Source organism: Ammospiza caudacuta, chromosome 1, assembly GCF_027887145.1.
Source record: "Ammospiza caudacuta isolate bAmmCau1 chromosome 1, bAmmCau1.pri, whole genome shotgun sequence".
Lineage (NCBI taxonomy): Eukaryota > Metazoa > Chordata > Aves > Passeriformes > Passerellidae > Ammospiza > Ammospiza caudacuta.
In genome coordinates, this window is record NC_080593.1 from 5,274,163 (window position 1) to 5,297,574 (window position 23,412).

The 23,412-nt window shown below is 48.8% G+C and overlaps 2 protein-coding genes across 2 annotated transcripts; both read right to left on the reverse strand.

Moving 5' to 3' along the window:
* Positions 1–2,968: 2,968 nt before the first annotated feature.
* On the reverse strand, positions 2,969–16,499 carry LOC131566831 (solute carrier family 22 member 13-like). Its single transcript, XM_058818253.1, has 10 exons — positions 16,128–16,499; positions 14,572–14,675; positions 13,980–14,134; positions 13,710–13,878; positions 13,158–13,278; positions 12,251–12,345; positions 11,536–11,750; positions 3,783–3,891; positions 3,457–3,667; positions 2,969–2,974 (listed from the first exon to the last, which is right to left on the reverse strand). The coding sequence occupies exons 1-10, from the start codon at positions 16,497–16,499 to the stop codon at positions 2,969–2,971; spliced, it is 1,557 nt and encodes a 518-aa protein (XP_058674236.1).
* A 1,786-nt stretch (positions 16,500–18,285) lies between these two features.
* On the reverse strand, positions 18,286–22,925 carry LOC131566871 (LIM domain and actin-binding protein 1-like). The gene is made up of 3 exons (XM_058818320.1): positions 22,819–22,925; positions 21,121–21,412; positions 18,286–18,456 (listed from the first exon to the last, which is right to left on the reverse strand). The coding sequence occupies exons 1-3, from the start codon at positions 22,893–22,895 to the stop codon at positions 18,286–18,288; spliced, it is 540 nt and encodes a 179-aa protein (XP_058674303.1). The 5' UTR covers positions 22,896–22,925.
* Between the last annotated feature and the right edge of the window lie 487 nt (positions 22,926–23,412).

Here is a 23,412-nt window from a genome sequence, read left to right on the forward strand (position 1 = left end):
ACCTGCACTGGCACACCAGTCCATTCTGATGATACAGTGCAGTGCTGCAGGCTGCACTTTGTCACCAGCCATTCCCTCCCTGCTCTAGAGAGTAGATCAAAGGTGCCAGAGCACTGTCACTCTTGGGGATGGTATAGGGACATCTTGTCCTTCTCCAGCCTGACAAGTGCCACAAGGCCTCCTGAATGCAGCTGTGCTGCAGCTCAGGGTTTGTGTCTGAGGCATGAAGCTAGGATTCTACAAATGAGGGTTAATTTTTCTGGGGGTGGGGATGGAGACAGAGTAAATTTGCTGCTCCCATTAATGGTTTAATGACTATAGAGCGCATCCTGGAGACAGAGATATGTGAGAGAATATGGAAGAGAAGCAGAAGAGCTCTGGAGCAGGAAATATGCCTGGTAATCCAATAGACTTGCTCTTGACAGCTGTGTCCCAAGCTCTCTGTTTTCATTTGTAGAAACCCTGGTTAGTCATAAAACTAGATCTAAACTACTCCTGGGTCACACAATCTGGATTGGTGTTTCAGGAGTGGGAATAGCTCTGTTGTGCTTATAAGAGTCAGTAAAGGATAAGAATATTTTATTTGAAAGCATCATCCCTAAGCTGGAGTGAGAGAGTGAGATCCCAATGGTTAGTGCTGTTCAGAATAAAGGAAGAGAGGAGTAAATGTTACTTAGAGTTGTGTAAAATCACACCAGTGCTGTGCATTTATCATCTGCACACACCACACAGCCAAACATCACTCAGCTCTGCATGCACATCCTTGGATGAGTGGACTTGGTGTTATTCAGAGACATTTCCTGAGCAGGAGGCTGAGCTACACAACTTCCAGAGATTCCTTTAACCCTGAATGCATCTCTGACCTTTTGGTGGGATGGCTTGTCCAAGGAGATCTGCTCTGGCAGAGACATTTGTCCTTGTCCTGCCTTCTCTGCATCAATCTCAAGTCTTCAGGCTCACCCTGTTGTGTGCGGCTCATGGTGTCCCCTCCCATTCCTCCTTTTGGCACTGGTGGGGCAGGGAGATTATTGGGCCATTTAAAAATTTTATTACATTTTATTTTATTTTATTTATTTTATTTTATTTTATTTTATTTTATTTTATTTTATTTTATTTTATTTTATTTTATTTTATTTTATTTTATTTTATTTTATTTTATTTATTTCATTTAATTTCATTTAATTTCATTTGTTTTCATATAATTTCATTTCATTTAGTTAATTTAATTTCATTTTGTTCTGTTTCAAAAATTAAGAATTTTAACACCTTTATCTTTTTTTTACAGACAGCTGATTAAAACATGTGAACTGATATGATTTATGGCCCTTTTCAGCGTGCACGTGTTCATTCTGTGGCCCTCTGGGGTTTCTCCTGAGCTTGTTTATCATGAGTATAATTGTTAACTCCTATAACATTTATGTCATGTAATATTTATGCAAAGGGCACTCAGGGAGGAGCAGAGTGCAGGGGCACAGGGAGAGCAGATTTAGCAATGTCCCCACACCCCAAGACTTCAGGACACCAGGGTTCATTTCCCTCCTCTGCCCTTCCGACCTTGGCAAACTCATTTCACTTTTCTTTGCTTATCATTGTACAGCTGATTTCAAGAATCACTTTTGGTCCTGTATCAGAAAACTTGTGCTTATTTTAGAACGTTAAAAAACCCACACAGCTCTCCCTGTTGGCTTTTTTTTCCACCTATATAAAGAACTCCTTCTCTGAAAGATCATAATTTAACATCCCCAATCTTCAGAAGACAGACTGTCATAATCTTCCTTGTCTCCTGATGTTTTTCTGCCCCTGTTCATTTTTTCAGAAGCATCCTGGTCTGTTTTGGTGGAATCAACATGAAAATTATCAAGGACACCCTGACTGGAGATTTCAGAAGCACAGCTGCTGAACATGTATGTTGAGGGACAATTGTCATCCTGTGGAGGGAGATGCTTTTTTGTGGAGCCTTCAGCACTGGGACCCATCCCAAACATTTCTTCTGCTGCCTTTGGAGCCTGGCGTTGTGGATCCACCTGCAGCAGGAGTACACAGCCCTGAATCCCTTCCAGGTCTCTCACATTATTCTCATCCTGCCTATCAAGAAGCGAGAGGCTGGAGGTGTCCCAGGGCTCTAGTGAGGTGTTTGTTTCTAGTGAGGTTGGTGTGTGGTGTTTCTGGTGTGTTCAGTGACCCACAGACCTTGTTTTGTGTCACTGGCACCTCTGTGGCAGGCAGAGTGCAGCCCCCTGTGCCCCCCAGGTACATCCTGGGGATGGGTTTGGTGCTTTGCTGTGTGGGGTGGGGAGCCAGTGAAGCACCAGGCAGGGCTTTCACAGGCTCCAGGATGGGAGGGAGGGAGGCATAGGCAGGTCCTGTCTTCAGCTGGGCTTGGCCCTGCTGGATTGCAGCCACGCTCTGGGACACCTTCCCACCCTGCTTCCCTTCAGGCACATCCCCATCCTCAGCCTCTGCAGGGCCTCTCAGCTCTCTGTTCTTGGGCCAGGAACAGCCCTGCTCTCTTTCCTTGGTGTAGGTGATTCCAGGTAAGAATCTTCCCTTCTCCACTGCTCCCTCCTGACCCCTGAGCACCATCCTGCCTGCAGCCTGGTGGGATTGCAGGCTCAGTGCAGGCTTTTTCCAGGAACATACTCCAGAGCCAAGAGCAGTTAAAAAGGCCAACTGTGAAACAGTAGGAAAAAAAAAAGCCAACACCATTTATTATTCATATATTGCATTACAAGTGTCTCTTATCAAACTCAGAGTATAATTTATATTATTCATGTAGAAACTCAACTTCAACACCACATGGAAAGAAAATCTAAAGAAGAAAAGCTGTGTGTGACAGGGGTGCAGTGACATCCTGATCAGATGTTGAGGCTTGGGCTGAGGTGCAGCCCGACGACCCAAGGGATTGAGAGCAGGAGGGACAAACCCAGCGCCCGCTTTTGCCCAGTACAGCCACTCTACTGGTGATTCTTTATTGCTGTAAAACACAACAGGGATGGTTCCACGGGTACCAGCTTGCAAAGGACTGGGGAACACATTGGGACGCCAGCCAGGCATGACCAAACTGGGTTTCAGGGACACTTGGAAGTGCATCTGTTCCAAAGGCAGAGTGACATAGATCTCCTCTCCCTGTGACCATGGATATTGTGTTCACCATGTGAAAGACCAATTTCCAGGCAGCAATGCCTCCCTGGTCTGCTTCAAGAAAGATGGACTCAGACTAGACTGTTAGTGGTGCCTGGTCTATCATCGCTGCCCTATCTCTGGGCATTTGCAGACATCCTTCTCCAAGTCTCTGTCATCATCTCTGGTGTCTCAGAGAGACACTTCGGTTTTCTGCTCCTGAAGATAGGAAAGAAAGACGATGAGACTGTATTCATCCCTGATTCTGATAATTTCTTTGCCTTAAGTTTGCTGTTTTTTTTTTTTCCCCTTAAATTCAGAGATCCCTGTACCCACCTCATCTAGAGGTTGTTGTTTCCCTGTGGCATCTGCCAGGTCAACGCCACGGGTCTCCGGCAGCAGGATGCAGAACAGGGCCACCAGCACAGGGATGCTCCCAAAGATGGCTTTGGGGATGGCCCGGTGGTACTGGGCCAGGGGAATGATCAGCGGGGCCAGGATCCCGGCCACCCTCGCCATGGTGGAGCACAGCCCCACGCCCGTCTGCCTGCAGGAGAGAGGGGCACAGGGAGGGCAGGGGTCAATACTCCTGCACTGAATGTGGCCCCATGGGCACCTCCAGCCATGGCAGAAGGAAGCTCTGATGTGGGGGGACATCTCACCTGAGGATGGTGGGGAAGAGCTCAGCAGTGTAGACGTAGGAGGTGGAGAAAGCGGCCGTGGCTGTGAACTTGCCGATGGTGGCCAAGACAGTGATTACCACGGCCTGGTCTGAAAGGAGGAGGAGAAATGACCACTGTAATCTCCAGGGGAATGGTTCACTTGGGTCCAGAACTCTCTGAAGTGGGATTTCTTGGGACAGCCCTTTCTAATAGACTTGCTAAGCAAAGCTACCACCTAACCCATTGGAAATGATCTCCAGCATACCCTTACCTGGAAAATACTCTCTGGCAAAGAAAACCCAGATTTCTCCTGAGGCCTTGAGCATTTTCGAGATGTACCACTGAAGTGAGCTGCTGAGCCAGCACAGGTGTTTGGGAGTGCTTAATTGCAAATGCCACGTCCCTGACCTGGAAAGCATTGGGAAGCCTTGTGGAGTCTGGTGGGCTAACAGGGAAAAAGTCCATAACACCCCCGGGTGAGAAAACTCCTCAAGCTATAACCACCTGGTTAGGGTGAGGAAAAAGACTTCTCCCAGCATGCCTTGCTGTGACATGAAGATTCAGTGTATCCCATTGTCCCTTCTCCCTTGCTCCACCCCTGTGCCCTCATCCCATTGGGCTGGGTGTTCTGCCCCACCCCTTAAAATCCATATATACATCCCTGCTTTCCCTTCCTGAAAGGCTTTTCATTCCTGTATTCTTTCAAGGAAGAAGCTCAATAAGGACTGTCCTTGGAACCCTACACAGAGACCCTGTCTCTCCATCTGCATACCTTGGATTACTCAGCGTGAGCACAGATGTGCCTGTGCTCCTGAGTTGTCTTTTTCAAGACACTTCTTTGGGACGGTTGTGGCACTCTGAACAATGCCCTCTGTGAGTAGTGGCGCCCAATGTGGGGCCTTTGCAAAGATGTCCCCGAAGATGCGCCTCCTGCAGCTTCCCGCTGCAGGAGAAAAGTCGCTGTTGGTGCAGCCACTTCCCCAAGGAGACCCTCCTGCATTTTGGTGAAGGCTCTCTGAGGGGTGACTGGGACCCTCTGAAGACCTCGAAGAAGAGGCTGGAGGCCGGTCAATGGGCTGACCACCCATCCAGCAGGTTTTCATTGGCCCCCTGGGCATTGCTAGCCCAAAGAAAAGTTTGTGCATTTATGTTGGGGTCTTTTGCCTTTCTTTCTCTCTTTTGCTGCTGGATGTGGGATAGAAGTTTGAGGATGGTCAGCAATCTTACTTGCCCTAAGCTGAGCCCTTCTCAAAGAGACATCTTTTTCCAAGTTGTGGGTGCCCATGTAGCGGGGAAATTTAGGTTTTCTATGGGGAATCTTAAGAGATTTATAACCTTAACCATGATTTTGTTCTTTCTAATTAGTTTTGGAAATTGTACCCTTTGTTTCACATTATTGTTTAGTCAATGAAGAAAATGGGGAATGATTTGGGAAAAGTTTCGGGTCCCCAGTTCAAAACCAGTTTTTCTTCATCCTCTCCCCAAGCCCCTAAACCCTCTTCCCCGCCAGAGGGGCAATTGGCAGGCGGATGTCACTATTCAGCAGAGGGTTGCTGCTGTCTCCCTGATGCCTCCCCATCTCTCTCCTCCCCTTGCCAGGATGGCACAGGCCATGCTGCTCTGGACTTTCCCCTCAACTTTCTTCCTATACCTGCATACCCTGTTTTGTCTCTTCCTGTTGTTGTTACCCTGCAAAATGGTGCTGGTAACATGGCCAGCCCTGCCATTTTATCCTCTCCTTGCCCAAGTTTTCCCACCCTCACACCCCAAAATGGCCACTTTCCTGCCTCTCCTCTGCCTTTTTCTGTGCTCTCCAACTTGATCAGCTTCTCCGTTCCCCCTGCATCGATGGGTGTAACAGTGCTGGGACACTCAGCTTCTGTTGGGAATTCCCTCCCCATCCTGGACCCCATCCTTTCCTGTACCCCATCTGTTTTTGGCTCCTCCCCAGATGGTCACTCCCCTTCCAGTTCCTACAACACTGGAGCCAGAAGTAGCAATGACAGTGACCACAAGGAATCCATATTGGCCTCCATTGCTGCTCACCAACTGGAGGATTCTGGTTGCCCAAGAAGGCCCCATGCAGTCATAAAGTGCCCTCCATCCTCCTTGGAGGATGAGTAGCGATTCCTCAGACTCAGATTCCAGTCCCAGGTCTGAGTATTGCTGGGCCAAAACCCAGAGCAACGCCACTTAGGAGTAGAATCCAGAACTGGCCAAAAAATCTTGGCCTTCCTAGTTGTGTGTAAACTGGGGAGAAGGACAACATCACCCAGCTTCTGGGAGACCTTTCCCTACGGGGAACTTAAAGAGCTTTGTGAGGCAGCCAAAGAGCATGGCCAGGGGTCACGTTTCTTTAAGAACCTACTTGAAGATACATTCTGTGCTCATGTTTTAGTACCCCAGGACATTAAAAGCATCATAAACCACCTCCTCTCCCCAGCCGAGTACATGCTGTGGGAAAGCCAGTGGAAAAAATATCTAAAGTCATTGGCAGATACATATTCCAAAGATGCGAACAAACCAAATTTAACAATTGAACAAATGGCAGGAGAAGGTAACTTCCAAAAACTCATGGACCAAGCAAAAGACTTACCAGAAGCTGCACTTAATGATATTGCCACAGCTACCAAATCATCACTGCTTCTCACTCCCGACGGCACCATTCCAACACAGAGCTTCATGAACATTAAACAAGGAGCGAATGAGACTTTCATAAAATTTGTTGATAGACTTAAGGTTGCACTTGAAAGACAAATAAAAAGTCCAGAAGCCTGAAAGGAGGTTTTGAATAAACTGGTCATGGCCAATGCAAATATAGAGTGCAAAGCAATCATAAGAGCCCTTTCCCTTGACATTGAACCATCCATTGAGCAAATGGTGGAAGCCTGCACCAAACACAATTCTACGGAAAACACTGTTGCCCAAGACGTTGCAAAGGGCATTGCAGAAGGCATATCAGGAGCCTTTGCAGCAATAGCTTCAAAAGAAAATTGTAGATGTTTCAACTGCAGCGATTTCAGACAATTTCTAAAGCACTGCCCCGAGAGACTACTCATCAAGGACAACTGGAAAAGCCATCAGTGGCTCCAGAATCAGCCATGTTACTAACAGAGTCCAGGAAACTGAAGGAGAATGTGGGACAGCCCCATGCTACAGCATCAAATCAGAGGCCGTCCCGTCCTGCTCTCCCTACCACTTGTGAAGAACAGGAGAAGCAAGGACCACCTCTAAGTGTTCCACCCCACATGCAGGAGATTCAACATAAAGAAAGATACAGGTGGGCACCCAGCGCCAGTTGGTAACTGTGCTGTCAATTGACTTCACCCGTGAAGGTATTTATAAGATCCCTACAGGAAAAACTGGTCCTTGGAACATCCTAATCATAGGACATACTTTGAATGGACTGGATGAAATTCATGTCATATCAGAAGTACAGACTATAGAATCCGAAGATGAAATTTTGGTCTCAATCTGTTGCACTGAACCACCTTTCCCCCTTTCCACTGTGACGCCAATTGCACAGGCTTTTCTATTACCCAGAGACTGCCTGGAACAGGTTCCCCTCAACCCCACCATCATGTGGGTGCAGGTTGTGGGCTCAAACAAACCCATCATTGAGTGTGGCCTGTTCTGCAAGGGGGAGAAGATCTACCGGCTGGGCATGCTGGACCCTGGGGCTTATGTCACCATCATCGCCTGCTCTGAGTGGCCAGCAAATTAGGAACTACAGCCCATGGTGGGGATGACCTTGGGGATTGGAGGTGCAGCAGCTTCCATGAGAAATAAAATAAATATTGTCGTAGAAGGTCCTGTGGGCAAGATGGAGACCATCAGGCCATTTGTAGTGAAGACACCAACCACCCTTTGGGGCAGGCACCTCATATCCCAGTGGGCAGCCTCTCTAAAAATCCAGTAGAGATTTTTTAGTTGGGGCCACTGGCAAGTACACCAGTCCTACCATCCCTCAACTCATCTGGAGACAAAATTGTCTGGTGAGGGTTTATCAGTGGCCCATCTCTAATGAAAAGTTGAGCACACTAGAGGCCCTTGTGGAGGAGCAGCTTGCCAAGGGCCACATCACTGAGACCAATAACCCCTGGAATTCCCCTATCTTTGTTTTGAAAAAACCTGGCAAAGATAGGTGGAGGCTCCTCTCTGAACTCAGGAAAACAAATGACGCAGCTGAAGACATGAGTCCCCTGCAGCCCAGTTTGCCCTCACCTTCTATGCTGCCCTAGGACTGGAAACTTGCTATCACTGATATTAAAGACTGTTTCTTTAATATCCCCCTCCATCCTTGAGATGCCCTCAAGTTTGCGTTTTTGATCTCATCCTCAAACAGGCAGGCCCCTCTAAAAAGGGGCCACTAGCTGGTCCTCCCTCAAGGAATGAAAAACTCCCTGACTATATGCCAGTGGTATGTAGTCCAAACCCTGTCGCCCATGAGGGGCCTGGTCCCTGATGCGGTCTTCTCTCACTACATAGATGACATCCTCATCTGCCCACCTGAAGAAAATTGCCTTAAAGTAACTTTAAAAAGAACTATCAGAGCCATTGAGGAGGCTGAGTTAGAGATCCATGAAGACAAAATCCAGCATGCCTGCCTCTGGACTAACCAGGGACTCTGGATCCATGAGTGGACCATTGTGCCCCAGCAACTGGCCATCCAGGATGACCTGAAAACCCTGTGAGACCTACACCAGCTCTGCAGGTCCATCAACTGGGTATGTCCCCTGCTGGGGATAATGATGGAGGTCTTTGCACCACTCTTCAACCTGCTCTGTGGCAGTGAGGACCTGGATTTGCCATGCATCCTCACGCCGGAGGCCTGGGAACCCGTCATCAAGGTCCAGGAGGCCCTGTCTTTGTGTCAAGCCCACCATTACGAGCCAGCCTGCCTTTCCAACTGATTGTCTTAGGTAAGGCCCCAAGGTTCCATGCCCTAATTTTTCAATGGGATGCAAGTTTGAAAGACCCCCTTTTAATTAGTGAGTGGGTCTTTCCCCATAATCAACCTACTAAGACCAATACCACTCCTCAAGAAATTATGGCGAATCTAATCAAAAAGGCTAGGACTCACCTCTGCATGCTTGTGGGGTGTGAGTTCACATACATTTACCTTCCATTGATGACTGGGGATCAATGAGATCTTCCAGTTCACCCTAGATAGCTTCATGGGCTAGATTTCTATTCATCTTCCAAAACACAAACTGTTCAATTTGGCTGTCAGTCTGGTCCCTAAACTAACGCATAGTAGAACATCTCTCAAAGCTCTAATGGTTTTTACTGACAACTTAGGAGGATCCCACAAGTCAGTAATGACTTGGATGGATCCCAGGATACAGAAGTGGCAGTCTGATGTCCAAATGGTGGAAGGATCCCCACAAATTGCAGAATTAACTGCCATCGTTAGAGCTTTTGAGAAATTCCAAGAACCTTTTAATCTGGTAACAGATTTGGCCTACATAACCAGAGTAGCTATGAGGGCAGAACATACTCTTTTAAAACAGTTCTCCAACCCAAATTTGTACCGCATGCTTTCTAAATTAATATATCTCATCTCCCACAGAAAGCAACCATACCACAAAATGCATGTGAGGTCACACACTGACCTCCCAGGGGCCATCATGGAGGGAAACAAGAAGGCAGACTCACTAGCCATGTCTGCTAAAACTGCCAATGTTCCTGACACCTTCGCCCAGGCAAAGTTGTCACATGGTTTCTCTAATCAAAATATCCCAGCTCTCATGAGGATGTTTCACCTGTGCGGAGAGCAAGCAAGAGCTGTGGTAGCCACTTGCTCAAATTGTCAAGCCTACCAAATTCTATTGTCGGCTCCAGGGTCAACCCCAGAGACCTCGAGAGTTGCCAATTGTTGCAGACCGATGTGACCCACTTCCTATCTTTTGGGAGGTTAAAATACGTTCATGTATCCATAGATACCTTTTCTGGTGTGGTGTTTGCCTCAGCACACGCAGGAGAGAATGCTAAACATAGTGTTCAACATCAGGCGCTTCCTCCTGGTGCTCACAACTCTGGGAGTCCCAGAAAGCATCAAGACAGATAATTTCCCTGCTTATGTCTCCAACAAGCTAAGAGTTCTTCAACCAATGGGGTGTAAAGCACAGTACAGGCATACCACAATCTCTCACAGGGCAATCAATTGTAGAAAAGACTCATGGCACCCTTAAAAGGGTCCTCAATCAGCAGTGGGGAGGAACAGAGATTATAGCTCCCATTGAGAGGCTCTGTAAGGCTCTTTACGTTATTAATTTTCTAAATTGTTCCTTCTCAGAGCCAAACATCCCCCGTACCTCAGCATTTCTCAAATTTGGCCAGAGCTAAGCTTGAAGAGAAACCGCTGGTGCTGATTAAGGATCCTGAAACCCAGCAAATATCTGGACCTTTCTAACTGATTACCTGGGGAAGAGACTATGCCTGTGTCTCAACACCATCAGGCCCAAGATGGCTCCCAAAAATGCCAAAAACTTAGGCACAGCAAACACCACCTCCACGGACAATAACAAAAGTTCTACTGAGACAAATACAGGTCTACCAGAAGACCAGAGGAACAGCACTTGGCGACGAAGATGGCGTCATCAACTACAACACCAAGTCAACCTTCCCATCACCAGATAACAGACGATGCAAAGTACCAGACAAGTTTAAACAAGTTATTTCCCCAGAATCACACTTACCTTCATACTTATCTTGGTACCATGTCCCCTCCTCTGTCTTCCTCCTTCCCAGTTTTTTCCCTGTTTTCCATAACCTCCTCCCCATACTAATTTCTCACCTCCTCCCGCAAGGCTTTTTATTAAATAAAGAAGGGGGAGTTGTGGAGGCTGGTGGGCCAACAGGGGAGAAGCCCACAATGCTCCCCTGGAGGGGAAACCCCTCAAGCTATAACCACCTGGTTAGGGTGAGGAAAAAGGCTTCACCCAGCATGCCTTGCTGTGACATGCAGATTCACTGTATCCCATTGGCTGTTCCCCCTTGCTCCACCTCTGTGCCCTCATCCCATTGGGCCTGGTGTTCTGCCCCGCCCCTCAAAATCCAAATATAAATCCCTGCTTTCCCTGCCTGAAAGGCTCTTCATCCCTGCATTATTTTGAGGAAGAAGCTCAATAAAGGTTCTTCTTAGAACCCTGCACAAAGACCCCATTTCTCCATTTGCGTTTCCCAGATCACAAAAGTTCTGAAATCACTCAGCATGAGCACAGACATGCCGGTGCTCCTGAGATGTCTTTTTCAAGACACTTCTTTGGGACGGTCACAAGTCTTTGAACAGCGACCGCCCTGACAAAGCCCCACTGTTATCTGCAGTCTCACTCACAGCCCTGGCACAGTAGCAGGGGATATCTACATGGATTAGGGCACAAACAGATGCAAACTGATGAGGGGGAGTGGGCATTTGCTTTTTATCTTCATCTAAGAAAGGGAGACATGGTGGCTTTCAAAGCACTCCTTCTGCTATAGCTATCTGCCAGGGGGTGGTAGCGTCCTGTGGGTGGGTGGTGGGCAATGGACACTGCCTGCCAAGGGCCAGGAGCTGTGGAGAACCAGCACAGCCCCGAGCGAGAAGGAATCCAAGGTGAGGGAAGCCAGAATGCTGGGGATGAAGCAGCCTGGGCTGTGACAGTGGGGGCAGCTGAGGGGGGGGGGCTACCAGGGTGGGAGGATGGCTCTGAGCAAGGGTAGGGATGTTCAGGGCACTGCCCAGCCCTGCTCACAGGCTGGGAAGGTTCACCTTCAGGGATGCCAGTGAGGATGAGGCATATTGTGCCAGCCAGCAGCAGGAGAATGCCCTGCACTTTCTTCCTCCCAAACCATTCCAGCAGGAAAATGCAGGAAATTCGAGCTGGAAGTTCCACTGCCCCAAAGGCCAGCTGTGTCAGGTAGATGTCCAGGCCAAAATCTGTCACGCTGAGGCTCAGCCCATAGTAGACAATGCTGTCTGCAAACCTGAAATTCAAGTAAAGCAGGATAGAACATGTCATCAAATGGTTTTCTGGGGGTTTATCACCAAATATTAGAAAGGTTAGAACACATGCAAATTACTTAAATTCCCAGCAATCTCTGTTTTGGTTCTAGTCAGCACCTTTGAAAGTTGTATGGGTCATAGTAGCACGAGATAAAGCAGAATGGATCTCCACATGGTCAGCAAATTCTAGACTGACTGCAAAGCTCCTAGATAGGTGCAAAAGTCCTCCAGGGCCCAGGGATTGCCAAAGCTGGAATTACTCAAGCCTTTCTAACAAAACCCACAGTATCATGGATAATCATCTTTTTCCCATGCCCAGACATGGTAAATATGGTCCAGTATGTGGAGGTAGAAAGATAGCAGATGAAGACATTCACATATATACTACAAAAATATCATTTTAATTTATGGTTCCTGTCAATCATCAAATTCTTTTCTTTCACCTACTAGTTTTGACAGAGGGGACCAGGGAATGGCTTACCAGACACACGGCATGATTAAAGTCACCTTCAGCAGGTTCTTTGTCCTGAAGAGATCCAGGAAACTTCCAGACTTGACCTCTTTCTCAGGCTTCAACTTCAAAACACAGAAAGACAAGGAGTCAGAGCAGCAAAAGGAAACCCATGTCCAGCTCCTTTTCCACCTGCAGACCAGGGAAAGCCTCAGTGGGGCAGGCCTGTGACCCCAGTGCTGTGGCAGGGAGGGCAGCCCCACTGCCCTCTGTGTGCCCAGCACAGGGGGTGGTGACTGAGAGGTTCCTCAGGATGAACATCTCCCCAGTGTGGGGACTTTGGGGTGGGCAAGGAGGGAACTCCCCTTCAGGCATTTCTGCGTGCAAACCCAGAGAATAAAGAGAGACTCTGTGCTCATCAGTCACACTCCTGGAATGCTCACAGGAGAAAAGCCAGGGAAGCATTTCAGTCCTTCCCACATGCCCAGGGGGAGCCCAGAAAGCTCCAGGCTGAGCCTCAGCAGAGGCTGGGCCTCTTGCCTGACCTGGTCCCTGTGGAACTCAGCTGGAGCTGAAGTTCCCCAGAGCCCATGGCCCGAGCAGCCCCAGTGGGAATGCAGAGATGTTTCTGGGATGAGCTGAGCCCCAGGGGCTGCTGCCAGGCCCAGGGCAGTGTCTGAGGCCAGGACCCCCCAGTACCTGCTCCAGGAGCTGCTGCCAGGCCCAGGGCAGTGTCTGAGGGCCAGGACCCCCCAGTACCTGCTCCAGGAGCTGCTGCCTGGCCCAGGGCAGTGTCTGAGGCCAGGACCCCCCAGTACCTGCTCCAGGAGCTGCTGCCAGGCCCAGGGCAGTGTCTGAGGGCCAGGACCCCCCAGTACCTGCTCCAGGAGCTGCTGCCAGGCCCAGGGCAGTGTCTGAGGCCGGGACCCCCCAGTACCTGCTCCAGGAGCTCTGGTGGGAGGCTGCGCTTGTTGGTGGCTGCTGCCTTCTGCAGCACCTTCTTGGCTTCCTCGATTCTGCCCTTGGTCACCAGCCAGCGAGCTGACTCTGGGAGCACCCTGCCATGAGAGGAGGCCAGCACATGCTGCTGTGTCCTGCTGAGATCCCCCACAGCCCCTTTCTCTGGCACCATGTCCAGCAAGCCTTGGAATCACCACAGGATCAGATCCCAGAACCACAGAACCTTCAGCATTCGAAGGGACCCACAAGGATCATCAAGCCCCACTCTAAAGTGAATGGACCAGGGATCAATGGGTCTAAACACCCTAAATTTAGGGTCCAAAGGCCACATGTGGGGACCTGAAGCAGAGCAGCTGCTGCTCTCAGCAGTGCAGGGTCCAGGGAGATGTGCTGAGCTCTGCAGCAGCTCCTCCAGCACCTGCACTCCGATGGGAAAGACCCAGCTTGGTTCTGAGCTGCTGCCTCCTCCTCACTCACGTCCTCACATCTTCGTTGAGTCTTCCACAATCTCTGCCCTGCTCCTCCTTACCAAATATAGAAGAAAAGCGCAAACATAGGAGCAGATCCTGCAATCTCCAGCAGCCTCCAATGGCGAATTCCATAAGTCAAACCAGCCACCAACATGTCCCCGATAGCGGCAGCTGTGTGAGTGATGAGCAGCGCTTTTGTCCGGTGGGAGATACCAACCCATTCTGTAGCTGAAAGGAAAAACCAAGGTTCAGGTTTTTTTGGTTTCTCTTTTGTTACTGTGTCTTGTGAGGTGACATCTGCTCCCTCAGGGCAAGGGCCTCCCACTCACCCAGGGACACGACTACAATCATAATTCCTGACACGGCAGCTCCCACGACACACCTGAAGGCCATGAACACATAGAAGTGGGGCACAAAGGCAGTTGCCAGGCCAAAGACGGCCTGCAGGAGGATGCAGATGAGAAAGACTGGCCGCCTGCCTATCCTGTGGAAGGAGAGGGAAGAATCAGTCAGTACTGGGAGAGACCCCAAGGGGAGAGGGAAGAGCCCAGGAGGGATGCAAAGTCATTTGAGAACCAGAGGAGATTTGACACCCATGTGAACATAGCTCCTCTTTACACCTCAAGAAACAATGTGCAGAAAAATCAGTGTCTCCAGTGTTGACCCATCATGGTTCTGGCAAAGCCTGAGACACCATCAGGGGCTAAACTTGTGATTGCTGAAGAACCCCCCCACAATGCTGTATCTGCCTCTCTTTTCAACCCTCAGACATTTCCAGAGCTCTCATGTGAGCCCAGATGCCCAATCTCAGGCAAGGGGATTGCATCCTGTGAAGGTTCAGTGCATGGACAGTCTGCCCCCTGATCTGGGCTGTCCCTGGGTGCTGGGCAGTGTCTGTGGGAAGGAGTTGTGTTTCCTCACCTGTCACTCAGCATCCCAAAGACCATGGCTCCAATGAGAAGGCCAGCCATGTAGATGGACTGGGAGACATCATTCAGGACTGCCCTGTCACACACCAGGTCAAACTGGAGGAAGGAAAACACAGAAGCTGTTGCTTTGGACAGACTCCAGCTGCTCTCTGGGCTTGGGCAGCCTTTCTGGGTGGAAAGAGGAGAGCAGTGCTTTTTACTGATAAAGGAGGAATGGGAAGGGATGCAGCTGCTGACACCTGCAGAGAAGCCTTGTCTGGAATGGACTTGGTGCTCCAGGGACACCAAGGAGCTTTTGCAAATGCCAGAAGCTGGACTTTGTCGTGTGTCCCAGCTGCATGGAAGGTACTTGTGAGAAAGTGCTGGAGCTGGCAGGTAGGAAAGGAGGGAGAAGGGATGAGGGAAAGTGAGAAAGGAGCAAAGGTCCACAGAGAGAGCAAACTTGATATTCTTGGAGGTCTTTTCCAACCTATATGATTCCACAGAATCATGGAATCATTAAGGTGGGAAAGACCTCCAAGAGCATCAAGTACAGTGTTTGACAGACCACGACCATGTAAACTAGAAGGTGGGAGATGAGGCAGAATGGAGAAGTTGAGGATGCTGATAAACAAGGCTTTTGCTCTCAACTGCAAAGCCCTGGCATGTCTTGTTGCCTTACTGAGGGTTCCTGGAGGCCCAAGAAATATCAATGACAAGCACGTGGAAGGTAAATGTCTTTCACGGAGATGCTGTGAGTAGAAGCAGGCAGAAGAACAGAGGGTACTGTGGCCGGGATGCCCAGAAGGTCACTCCAGGCAGCTACATCATGAAGTCAAGGGTCTGGAGAGTGGAAAGGGGACAAGTGATGGGCAGAACATGTGCTGGACCTCACACCCCCATAGTCCCTGCTTGTGCCCTCCCCAGGCATCCTCACCATGGCCTTGCTGCAACAAGCTCCCAGGGATTCCAGCTGCCATCTGTGTGATGGAGGCAAAGCCGTGCAGTAAATCTCAACCTGACCGCCCCACAGCTGGCATGGGTTGGCCAAAGCATGGGCCAGGATATTCCACCCCCTCCCAGAAGGCAATGAGGCTTGTGGTCATGGTTAATGTTGGCTTATTGCACTTGTCTTGATTTGTACCCAGGTGAAATGTCAAAAACAGTGCCAAACATCAAACTGAAAATGGATCTCCGGAATCTGCAGATCAAGACATTTACAGTGGAGAAATTACTAGAGCCACTGATATAACACCATTCAGGTATTTTAGAGCTGCAGAAAGTAAGCTGGATAACCATAGAGGGAAGGGCATAAGGCTGAAGAATTTTGACTAAAGAAAGCTGGAGAAACATAGAGGGAAGGCAAAAAGGCTAAAGAACTTTTGACTAAAGAAAGCTGGATAACCATAGATGTAAGGGAAAAATGCTGAAGAACTTTTGACTAAAGACATTATTCTGAAAGTCTCACCCACAGCTCTTCTGCACCACAGCGGGCACTGGCTGACCAAAGCACAGCCCAGGATATTCCCATCCCTTCCACACCCAGCAGATGCAGCAGCAGGTACAGACCTCGGTCAGCAGGGACGGTGGCTGCTCGGAGGGGTACACCCAGCCACTGCTGCACTTCTCAGTGTGGTTCAGCCCATAGGCCAGGATGGAATCCAGGTCCCAGTCCACTGGGGAGAACATGGAGCACTGCTCAAAGTGCCCGTCGGGGCCCCGGGGCAGGGTGAGGTTCAGCTGCTCTTCCTCTGTCAGGTTGGGGCCCACGGCGAGGATCCAGCTGGTGTCACAGTGGTGAGGCACTTCCACCACCATGAACACTTGGCCAACCATTTGGAAAGGGTTGAGAAGGAGTGGGAGGGAGAGGAGCAGGATCAGCAGTTTCTGATAGAGCCCAAACTCCCCCAGAGCCTTTAAAAAGTCCCCAAACTCAGCCATGGCAGCACCTCTGTGGCCAGGCTGTGCCGGTGCCTATGGCTTAAATAGGCAAATATTAATGTTTAAACTGTGTGAGCACTAAAGCCCTAATCCAGTGTGATAAAATGAGCACCTGCACTGGCACACCAGTCCATTCTGATGATACAGTGCAGTGCTGCAGGCTGCACTTTGTCACCAGCCATTCCCTCCCTGCTCTAGAGAGTAGATCAAAGGTGCCAGAGCACTGTCACTCTTGGGGATGGTATAGGGATATCTTGTCCTTCTCCAGCCTGACAAGTGCCACAAGGCCTCCTGAATGCAGCTGTGCTGCAGCTCAGGGTTTGTGTCTGAGGCATGAAGCTAGGATTCTACAAATGAGGGTTAATTTTTCTGGGGGTGGGGATGGAGACAGAGTAAATTTGCTGCTCCCATTAATGGTTTAATGACTATAGAGCACATCCTGGAGACAGAGATATGTGAGAGAATATGGAAGAGAAGCAGAAGAGCTCTGGAGCAGGAAATATGCCTGGTAATCCAATAGACTTGCTCTTGACAGCTGTGTCCCAAGCTCTCTGTTTTCATTTGTAGAAACCCTTGTTAGTCATAAAACTAGATCTAAACTACTCCTGGGTCACACAATCTGGATTGGTGTTTCAGTTGTGCTTATGAGAGTCAGTAAAGGAGAAGAATATTTTATTTGAAAGCATCATCCCTAAGCTGGAGTGAGAGAGTGAGATCCCAATGGTTAGTGCTGTTCAGAATAAAAGAAGAGAGGAGTAAATGTTACTTAGAGTTGTGTAAAATCACACCAGTGCTGTGCATTTATCATCTGCACACACCACACAGCCAAACATCACTCAGCTCTGCATGCACATCCTTGGATGAGTGGACTTGGTGTTATTCAGAGACATTTCCTGAGCAGGAGGCTGAGCTACACAACTTCCAGAGATTCCTTTAACCCTGAATGCATCTCTGACCTTTTGGTGGGATGGCTTGTCCAAGGAGATCTGCTCTGGCAGAGACATTTGTCCTTGTCCTGCCTTCTCTGCATCAATCTCAAGTCTTCAGGCTCACCCTGTTGTGTGCGGCTCATGGTGTCCCCTCCCATTCCTCCTTTTGGCACTGGTGGGGCAGGGAGATTATTGGGCCATTTAAAAATTTTATTACATTTTATTTTATTTTATTTATTTTATTTATTTTATTTTATTTTATTTTATTTTATTTTATTTTATTTTATTTTATTTTATTTTATTTTATTTTATTTTATTTTATTTTATTTTATTTATTTCATTTAATTTCATTTAATTTCATTTGTTTTCATATAATTTCATTTCATTTAGTTAATTTAATTTCATTTTGTTCTGTTTCAAAAATTAAGAATTTTAACACCTTTATCTTTTTTTTACAGACAGCTGATTAAAACATGTGAACTGATATGATTTATGGCCCTTTTCAGCGTGCACGTGTTCATTCTGTGGCCCTCTGGGGTTTCTCCTGAGCTTGTTTATCATGAGTATAATTGTTAACTCCTATAACATTTATGTCATGTAATATTTATGCAATGGGCACTCAGGGAGGAGCAGAGTGCAGGGGCACAGGGAGAGCAGATTTAGCAATGTCCCCACACCCCAAGACTTCAGGACACCAGGGTTCATTTCCCTCCTCTGCCCTTCCGACCTTGGCAAACTCATTTCACTTTTCTTTGCTTATCATTGTACAGCTGATTTCAAGAATCACTTTTGGTCCTGTATCAGAAAACTTGTGCTGCAGGGAGGGTTGTGTGGTTTTTTTATAATTTTTTTTTCACCTATATAAAGAACTCCTTCTCTGAAAGGTCATAGTTTAACATCTCCAAGTCTTCAGAAGACAGACTGTCATAATCTTCTTTGTCTCCCAATGTTTTTCTGCCCCTGTTCATTTTTTCAGAAGCATCCTGGTCTGTTTTGGTGGAATCAACATGAAAATTATCAAGGACACCCTGATTGGAGATTTCAGAAGCACAGCTGCTGAACATGTATGTTGAGGGACAATTGTCATCCTGTGGAGGGAGATGCTTTTTTGTGGAGCCTTCAGCACTGGGACCCATCCCAAACATTTCTTCTGCTGCCTTTGGAGCCTGGCGTTGTGGATCCACCTGCAGCAGGAGTTCACAGCCCTGAATCCCTTCCAGGTCTCTCATATTAATCTCATCCTGCCCATCAAGAAGCGAGAGGCTGGAGGTGTCCCAGAGCTCGAGTGAGGTGTTTGTGTCTGATGAGATTTCCTGGAATAAATCAAAAGGATTTGGATCAAAGAAAGGTGGAGTTTCTGTCTCTGAGTTTTGCATATCTGAATTTGGAGTTTCATTTGCTACACTGGGGAAATCTTGTTGTCCAGGAAAGAATAAGTTACTGCCCCCCAGAAAATCCATGTTGCCAAAATGAATCTCAGCATCCTTGGGTAACTCTTCTGAATTTCCGGGTGAAAAAAATATCCTGTCCTGTGCCCCTGTGTCCTGGACATCCAAGCTCACCAGGTTCTGGGTTCCTGGCATATGAGCACCATGGTGATTCCCTTCCCCAGTGAGATTTTTGCTGTTGTCAGCTGCAGGCACAAGCTCTGGAGGAAGCTGTAGAGGATTTGGTCCATGGTTTGAGCTTCCTGCAGATTCTTTCTGACTCTTCTGTGCTGGCATGAGAGGGGGCCAAGAGCTGTCGTGTTGCTGCCAAACCTGACTATTTAAAGACTCTTGGTCATGAATGTCAAGTTCAGTTCTCTCACATTCATCATCACATGACATGGGAGCTGACAACAGGACATCAGCAGAACCTGAGGATCCTCCAGAGCCCTCCTGGGTGTGTTTAGGGAACACCTCCACCTTTCCAGGCTGTGGCAGCTGATCATTCTTGGAGGCATTTTGCTTTGCTTGGCTGGAGGAGCTGAGGAGGCCCTGGACCTTTTCTGTGCTGCCATCAACATTTGCTGGTTCTGAGGATCCTGCAGGTTTTTCTGGTGGACTCTGCTTCTTCTCTAAGGAGTGACCAAACAAAGTGGCAAGGGCTGATTGGGGTTTTGTGGGTTTCCTTGGGGTTTTTGCTTCTTTCCTGGGAGTTCTGCCTTTGTCTTCAGAGCCAAAAAGGGTAATGAAGGGGTTTTTCCCAAGCCTGAAACCTTTACCTGGTGTCTCTCTACAGGCTTGGCTGTTTCTGGCCTCCTTGCTCTGGGCCCCAGCCTGTGACACAGGCCCAGTGCTTTCCCTTGGAGGTTTCAGATCCACTTTTTCTTCACCTACTGGATGGCCTCTGCATTTGTCCAAGGATGTATTTGGTTTGGAATATTCTGATGTCTTGTCTGGTTGCTCTGAAATGTGCAAGGTCTTTTCACTAAGAACTTCCCTGGATTCCTTTGACTTGGACTTGTTGACTTCATCATGTGAGGGGCAAGGGGCACGAGTTCCTTTCAGAGGTGTGTCTGTTGACACTAGAAAATCCTTGCCAGATGATTTGGTATCATGTCTCCAAATACCCTCATGGGTGTCACTTTTCAGTGGGCCAAACGTGTCCTTGGGTTCTGTTTCTTGTAAAGAGGATGCATTATGATCATCTGTCCTATCTGGACAACCAGCTGAGGAGACTATGCTCTTTTCAGCTTCATTTTCCTGAGGTGTATGCTCAGGACTAGGCTCTTCCAGAGAAGCTGACATAGTTACTGGTTTCTCTTCTTTTGTCTTCTCAAATTCTGCCCCTTTGCTCTCAATTCCAGGCAAATCACTTCTGCTGGATGGCTGCAGAGCTTCCCCCAGAGTTAATGGCATCTGTTTGCCAGGGATTTCTCTGGTGTTTGTCTTTGATTTCTCATTCAGCATTTCAGACATCTCAGGTGACACACCTGGCCCTCCTGGCTCCAGGGAACCAGGAGATACAAAAGAGGTCCTCAGAACTCCAGAGGGGGAATGGGCTTCTTCAGCTTCATCTTCAGGGGGATCAGCATCCTCAGCTGTATATTTTACCTCTGTATTTGTGGTGTTTCTGGTTTTGGGCTCTCCTGGCACATGAGTGGCTTGTGTGCTATTCATCCCCTTTCCAGGGTGATGCTTGGCCCCTGCAGTATCTGGGGTGGCTGTGGTCAGCTCCGGTTTGTCACCTGTGATTGTGCCTCCTTCACTGGGTGTGCTCAGTGACCCACTGACCTTGTTTTGTGTCACTGGCACCTCTGTGGCAGGCAGAGTGCAGCCCCCTGTGCCCCCCAGGTACATCCTGGGGATGGGTTTGGTGCTTTGCTGTGTGGGGTGGGGAGCCAGTGAGGCACCAGGCAGGGCTTTCACAGGCTCCAGGATGGGAGGGAGGGAGGCACAGGCAGGTCCTGTCTTCAGCTGGGCTTGGCCCTGCTGGATTGCAGCCACTCTCTGGGACACCTTCCCACCCTGCTTCCCTTCAGGCACATCCCCATCCTCAGCCTCTGCAGGGCCTCTCAGCTCTCTGTTCTTGGGCCAGGAACAGCCCTGCTCTCTTTCCTTGGTGTAGGTGATTCCAGGTAAGAATCTTCCCTTCTCCACTGCTCCCTCCTGACCCCTGAGCACCATCCTGCCTGCAGCCTGGGAGGATTGCAGGCTCAGTGCAGGCTTCTTCCAGGAGCACACTCCATTTCCAGCTTTCCCACCTACAGCCAAGGCTGGTTCTGAAGGTGGCCAGACTGCTCTGAGCTTGTTCCCTGTCAGGACAGCCCTGCTGTTCCTGTGCTCAGCCAGCTGCAGGTCACACTGTGCACTGAAGGATGTGGGTTTCTCTCTTGTTTCAGTCCTTTTGGCCCTGTTACACCAGTCCTGGGGCTGTGGTCCATGCTGAACCTTGTGGTGCTCCAGCCTTTCCATCTCTCCTCTGCTTCCAGCCCCAGCCATCAGCTTGTAGTGGACTTGGCAGTAGAACACCCCATGGAGGGCAGCATAGTTTTGCAAGCTGGAAAACACAAATTGGCACAGCTGTCAGTGGCCGTGAGGGAGGGGAGCTGTGGCTCTGATGGACAGGCTTTCAGCAAAGCCATTTCTCACTGGGGAAGGGAGGGAGGGGGTTGAAGAATGAAACCTTTCAAAAGTGGTGTTGGCTTTCTCAGGATATGTTTGATTTTTCTTTCAAACACCAAAACAACGTGAAAAATTAAACATTTCCTTGCAATACCTCTGGGGGCTGTAGCCCAGGTTGTGTGCAATCCCCTTCTCATTTATAGGCCAGGGTACACACCAGCACTTCATCTCTGCCCCTGTATGCACAGAGTGAACCTTATGGGTAAAAGTGCCCAGGCCTCCCATGTTACAACAACTGCAGGATGGGAGGAAGTGTCTGCAGAGCTGGGGGCAGCAGGATTTCAAGCAGCCTCACAGGGGTGGCTGTGTCAGCCACTGACAAGCTAAAACAAGTCAGCTTTGTGCCCTGGGGATAGGGAAGCCAATCATCCTGAGCTGCATGGCAAAGAGAAGTGAATGTTCCTCTATATTTGACTTTTGTAGGATTCCATGTGGAGTACTTCATCCAGTTTTGGGCTCTTCACAGCAAAAAAGACTGCTGTACTGGAAGGAATCCAGCAAAAAGCCACTGAAGTGGTGAGGGACCTGTGTGACCTGAGGAGAGGCTGAGAGCTGGGTTAGCCAGGAGAAGGTTAGGAGGGAGAAACTCACAGCTGTGTGTTTCTGTTTTATGGGAGGTTATAGAGAAGACGGGGGTGGAGTGATCTTGGAGGGGGGCAGTGACAGGTTGAGAGACAATGGGAACAAGTTGTGACACAGGGAGTTGAGATGAGATGCAAGAAAAGCCATTTTCTCTGGTGGTCAGATGTTCAAAGGGGCCCCCAAATGAGATTGTGTAACCTCCAGCCTTGAAGCCATTCACACTTTCCTGGGCATGCTCCTGAGCTCCTGCTCTCCTTGGGCCTGAGAAGTCTGGGTGCAGGCTTCCAGAGGTGCCTTCCAACCTACCTGGCTTGATGTGAAGCTTGGGGACGTGATTTGGTGCTGGACAATGCTGGGTAAATGGTCGGACTCAATGATCTTAGAGGTCTTTTCCAACCTTAATGATTCTATGAACATAGGAGGCACCCAAATGACTCCTCCAACTACATCTCCTGTCAGTATTCCCAAACTGTGAGTATTTATTGTAGTTCCAGCTCACCCTTGCACCACCATCCATGCAGATTCCTGATCCAGAGGTGGGCATACTTCAGCCTCCACGATGCAGAGGCAGATGGAATCAGGGAAACTGCCTGGCCCTTTTCCTCATTTCCTGAGTCCTGCTCTGTCAGAATCACCCTTGGACAAATTTGATGGGAGCTACTTGGGCATCCCTTAGAAAGAAATGCTCTGACCACTCACCTCAGGTTCCTCCCGCAGATGCGGCAGCAGAAACATGAGCGGTGCACACAGAGCTGGTCAGTGCCCACACGCTCCATGGGGTACACAGGCTTCAGGCAGGAGGCACACATTTCTTTCAGCACAGGCTGAGGAAGGAGAGACTGAGGTTAAATAACTGAGTCATGACCAGCTGGAAGTGCATCTGCGAGGTAATTTACTGAATCTCCTGCTTCCGTTGAGTTTTCTTGTTGTTCTCTTGCAGATCTATTGGGAGAGTTGAGATTCCTGTCTGACTCTAATTGCCTGTCATCTTGGATGGGCCAGTATTGATTTTCAGTCAGAACAGAAAGACAGAACACCCTTGCATCTCTGATGAAAAAAAATATGTTCATTTGATTGAGAGTAAATGATTCATTCAGTTGAATTATTTTAAAACCTTGAGCAAGGTGAGAAATGTTGCTCTGACTCAAAAACTCTGTGCAGTTCCTGGAATCACTGGTATCTCATGGCTGCTACACAGACATAGTCTAAACCCTGGAAAGGCAAGCTCATTACAGTGTAAAGCTTCCACAGCTCCATGGATCTGGTGTTTTACTGCACTGTGTTTACTCTCTG

What these genes read in the sequence shown, in the direction of transcription:
- LOC131566831 (XM_058818253.1), bottom strand. Translation starts at nt 16,499, where the DNA reads ATGGCTGAGTTTGGGGACTTTTTAAAGGCTCTGGGGGAGTTTGGGCTC. An exon ending in CACCGTCCCTGCTGACCGAG is followed by an intron (nt 14,676 to 16,127) that starts GTCTGTACCTGC and finishes TCCTTCCTCCAG; the next exon opens with TTTGACCTGGTGTGTGACAG. An exon ending in CACCAGAGCTCCTGGAGCAG is followed by an intron (nt 12,346 to 13,157) that starts GTACTGGGGGGT and finishes TGTGTTTTGAAG; the next exon opens with TTGAAGCCTGAGAAAGAGGT.
- LOC131566871 (XM_058818320.1), bottom strand. Translation starts at nt 22,895, where the DNA reads ATGGAGCGTGTGGGCACTGACCAGCTCTGTGTGCACCGCTCATGTTTC. An exon ending in ATCTGCGGGAGGAACCTGAG is followed by an intron (nt 21,413 to 22,818) that starts GTGAGTGGTCAG and finishes TGTGTTTTCCAG; the next exon opens with CTTGCAAAACTATGCTGCCC. An exon ending in CTTCAGAACCAGCCTTGGCT is followed by an intron (nt 18,457 to 21,120) that starts GTAGGTGGGAAA and finishes ATCTCCAATCAG; the next exon opens with GGTGTCCTTGATAATTTTCA.